Here is a 4,392-nt window from a genome sequence, read left to right as displayed (position 1 = left end):
TGCTACTGTGTAAAGGGAATACTGCTGTTAAAAATAACCTGATTTGTTTAAAGTGTTTGCAAATCAAATATTATTGCACTTTTGTTCATATAGCAGTACTTTAAAATAAAAGTGCGCAATACACTACTTTTGAATTCAAAAATCATGCGATTAATCTCGATTAAAAATTGCAATCGTTGCCCAGCACTATTATATATATTTTTTGGCTAAAAGGGGGGCGGTGCCCTCTATTCACAAGCCGCCACTGCCATCGGTACACTCCACCCCAGGCGTCCTAAATACTGCTGCTCAGCAAACAGGGGAAATACCAAAAGGTTATTTCTTATTTTAGCTAATTTCTGCAGACCTGCAGAGAAACCTTTCAGACATAAGGAACACAAGTATCCAGACATCCTCATCTACCCTATTATTTTATATAACTGCACCATGTATTGGGGTCATATTGATAATCAGCCCAATTGTAATGGAGTGGAGGCAGAAATCCCAGAGATAGATAGGCCATCTGAAAAAAGACAAAATTAAACTTCTAAGTATTTTGAACGTTGGTTATTTTTACATTTGACAGATGCTGTTAGCTGCTGAATTCTCGTTCCAGCGGGTCTCGGTACAACAGCGCCCCCCTGCGAAGGAAACGACAACATGTGGGGATTGCGGTCTCAGCCTTGTGTTCTTGTCTGGCCGTGGACCACATTTAGATCATTCAGATAACTTCCCAGTGGAAACTACTGTTCCAGCTAATGTTAAAGACGTCAGGGATATATGCTCACCACTACCAGCTAGAAACAAACGTTGTTTAAGCGTCGGATCACTATCTCAAAAATACTACGAAATCCTAGTTAATGTTTTGTAAATAACCTTTACTTGGGTAATTGCATTACATTGCAATGTTTTCATCTAACGTTAACTCAGTTAATTAAACCAGAGAATACAGTATTTGTTAAAAGTTAAGCATATAACGGTAAAATTGTCAGTTTAAGACAAAAATGCCTATTTTTCCCGGTTTGATTCAACGCCACATGAGAAGAACGGTTTGTTTTGGTCACATGACAGGAAGTATGTGTCGGACGTTCAGTGCTATTAGGAAGTGTGTCTATTTACAATGCAGCGACACACAGCTCTGAAGTCTCGAAATACAACAATTACCCATCACTTCTTGAAGGATTAAGTCTGTTTTCAATGAAACTCACGAGGTTGGTTTCGTCCTCGAGTCCTTTTTACCGCCAGCTGTCTCTTTTTGGTTTTGAGTAACGTTACTCAACCGTCGCAAGCTAGCTAGTTTGAGCTAAGTGGCTAGCTAATAAGTAAGATCACAACCTTGCCCTGTCCGTCACCACAACAACGCTGAGTTGTGTGTTAATGGTGCTTCTTAATACATCCGTTGTCATTGTTTAGTGAATGTCGGACCACTGCTTGGCAGTCCTCGGGGTGAAGTTGATGTAACTAACGCTAACTGTCCCTGTAAAGTCCTGTCCTCAGAGGGTTTGACAGGACATGGTCACCTATTGACAACGGCGTCTGGCTGGCATGGACTCAGCAAAGCTGGGTGGATGAAGAGCTAACGGCCAACTGTCGTCTTAGACGGTGAGTTAGCGACACTGCTGTTTGTATGTTACGATGCTGCTTTGATGCTAACTTTACTGAAGTTTAAGTTACTGTCACTCTGCCAACGCCGGATAAGAGAGGGCAGTCACTGGTAAGCCATCGGCTTTGATTAGACACCGTCACTCCTTTAGTTCATCCTGTAACTAACTGTAATGCTGCCATTGATGAGATTATAAAACCACTATATCTCTACAGATTATTAAGACTTGTCCTGCGTTTGTCAGACATTGAACACCTCCCTTGTGAGGGCTTCAAACCAGAAGGTCGTCAGAATTTCCTCCCACACCTTGGAGTAGCTCTTATCAGCCCTGAGCCACCAGGATGTTGGAGGGCCTTGTTGCCTGGGTGCTTAACACATACTTGGGAAAATATGTCAGCAACCTGAACACAGACCAGCTCTCCATCGCCCTGCTGAAAGGTAAATGCATGCATCCATCTTTCTGGTCACTGGTTTTACACATAACATTTTCCTTCTTCCTGCATTGCAAAAATCAGTTTGCATAGACTCAACACTTTGGTTGAGTAATCAATCAAAGTGAAAAGGATTTCTGCTGAACTATATTATTTCATCCACCCCATTTCTATCAATGAGGGAAGGCTGAATAACACAAGCACCTCTCTGAACATCACAGTACAGCTCAACAGCACCATCAAAATGACCATACAGTGGAATCAAAGCCTCTCTAAAGCAGTTTCCGGAACATAATCTTGATGAAGGGAGGATTCATTGAAGCCAGGTGTACCTAATAAACTGGCCACTAAGTGTCTGTTATTTCAGAAACTCTTAAATCATTTAAAACCAGTAGAACGTTGGAACAATCATTCGCTCACTGTTATAAACAATTGTAATGGGTTTAATTGAAATGATCAACAGCTGTTGGGAAAGTGAGTCAGTCCAAACTTGGCAAAGACGTGTTTGTCTGTTTCCTGTCGGTCCTTAGGTGCAGTGGAGCTGGAGAACCTCCCTCTGAGGAAAGACGCCCTCCGAGAGTTTGACCTGCCGTTTGAAGTTAAAGCAGGTGAGACACACTGACTGATGACCTCACAAAGTTTTAACACAACTAACCCATAAACTATAACCAAAGTGGGGACTTCTCTTAAAGGCAAAGGCTGCACATTTCCTGTATGGCTGTGTCTGAGCTGCTCTCATCAACTCTCTGTGATTGGTCCATGTGTTTCCCTCAGAGTCCTGTGCAGGAGTTACGGTGTTTTTGTCAACAAAGCACAGAGAAGCTCTGATAACACACACACACAAAGAATTACTTCTGACTGATGTCATCAGTCATCACCTTTAACGTTGAGCCCTGTATCTTTAATAGGGGCCATGATGTCAAATAGACATCACACACAGGTCATTGTTTTAACTAGCCCCACTTTTTCAGTCAGCTACTATGTTTTGATTTTGTTGGTATAGTTGATCTCGACCCAGCAGCTTGTTTCATTTGAACTTCTTTGCACAGTTCACACATTTCCTGTGTACATTGTGCTTGGAAATAGAAGATGGACAAAATGTTTGGTGAGTAAAGCACAGTATGTTGGAGAAGAACATATTTTGACAGATTAATCGCAACAAAGTGTCTTAAAGGAAATGTCTTAAAAAGTCAGCTCACCTAAATCACTAAAATCCTACAGATTAGTAACAAATGAAAGAACAAGCCAACATGAAGAATGCTAGAAAGGTATTGTTCCACCACAAGCTTCTACTGGTTTTTCTCTGTTGACTTGTAGCTGAAACATCTCAAAGAGCCCGTCAGCAAGTTCTGTCTATTGTAACAAACTGAATCAGGATTTTCCTGTCTGGTGACGTGTGCTCTAAAGTAAGGACGAAGGAGCAGCTATGTTTCTGTGAGAACGCTGTTGTCTTTCAGGTTGCAAATGGTATGGTTCCAAAAACCTTGGCACAAATCCGGTCCCTAAAACCCTCTGACTCCACGATGCACTGAACTGTGCTTGTAGTCACACCAACAGCTGAATGAAGCACCTTTCTTTAAGTGTTTGTATAAATACAAAGGTCAGCTTCAGGACAAACTTGCCCCTCTCCTGCAAGGAAACTATAAATATATATCAGAATCAGAAATACTCTATTGATCCCCAGGGGTATGGGTTGCTTCTCAAGTAGAAATATATAGCATAGAGCAAATATAAATAGTATTTAAAATATGTGCATTATACTACAATGTAACAACAATACATATTGAAAATATAAGTTAATATGTAAACAATGTATAACATAATATATAACAAATGATAATGCTGAAAAATTAGATCTATGATTCAGTGTGTGAAAATGTATATCGTATAAATAGTATAAACAAATAAGAATATTCGTTTAAATGACCACTATAAATAAATACAGTTTTAATGCCAGAGTAAAGCAGAATATTACACATTTGGATTATTGCACTAAATGATTGTTCAGTCAGTATTGCTCAGTTGATGATATATGTTATGGGGTTACAACTGCTGATATCAGTAAAAGAAATCAATAAATATATGTTGTATATTTATTAGTGCTGGGCAAGTTAACGCGTTAATTTCGCATTAACGCATTCATTAATTAACGGCGACAATTATTTTATCGCGTGTTAACGCATTTTTTAAAATTTATTATAATTCTTTTTATTTTATTTTATTTTTTTTTAATTTTATTTTTTATTGAAAGACAAGAGACAATACATATACATAACAACAAGAGGATGACAAGAACAGTGGGATAAAAGCCAGCAAACATCATATAGTCAGTTGTGTGTGTGTGTGTGTGTGTGTGTGTGTGTGTGTGTGTGTGTGTGT

General features: G+C 39.4%; 1 protein-coding gene across 6 annotated transcripts in view; it reads left to right on the top strand.

Annotated features, from left to right (window-relative positions):
- The first annotated feature begins 936 nt into the window (after positions 1–936).
- The window catches only part of vps13d (vacuolar protein sorting 13 homolog D), a 76,902-nt gene continuing 73,446 nt past the window's right edge, over positions 937–4,392 (top strand). For 3 of the 6 annotated variants that reach the window (XM_031876393.1, XM_031876392.1, XM_031876394.1), the window contains exons 1-2: positions 937–2,020; positions 2,544–2,621. In XM_031876393.1, the coding sequence (XP_031732253.1) occupies positions 1,924–2,020; positions 2,544–2,621 (175 nt within the window). In that variant the 5' untranslated portion in view covers positions 937–1,923. The remainder of the gene's footprint in view (positions 2,021–2,543; positions 2,622–4,392) is intronic. The other 3 variants (XM_031876391.1, XM_031876389.1, XM_031876390.1) reach the window with 3 other exon arrangements.

Source organism: Anarrhichthys ocellatus, unplaced genomic scaffold (assembly GCF_004355925.1).
Source record: "Anarrhichthys ocellatus isolate YVR2014 unplaced genomic scaffold, GSC_Weel_1.0 scaffold108, whole genome shotgun sequence".
NCBI classification, from domain to species: domain Eukaryota; kingdom Metazoa; phylum Chordata; class Actinopteri; order Perciformes; family Anarhichadidae; genus Anarrhichthys; species Anarrhichthys ocellatus.
Note: the sequence above shows the minus strand (reverse complement) of the source record. Positions and strands in the feature narration are given on the sequence as shown.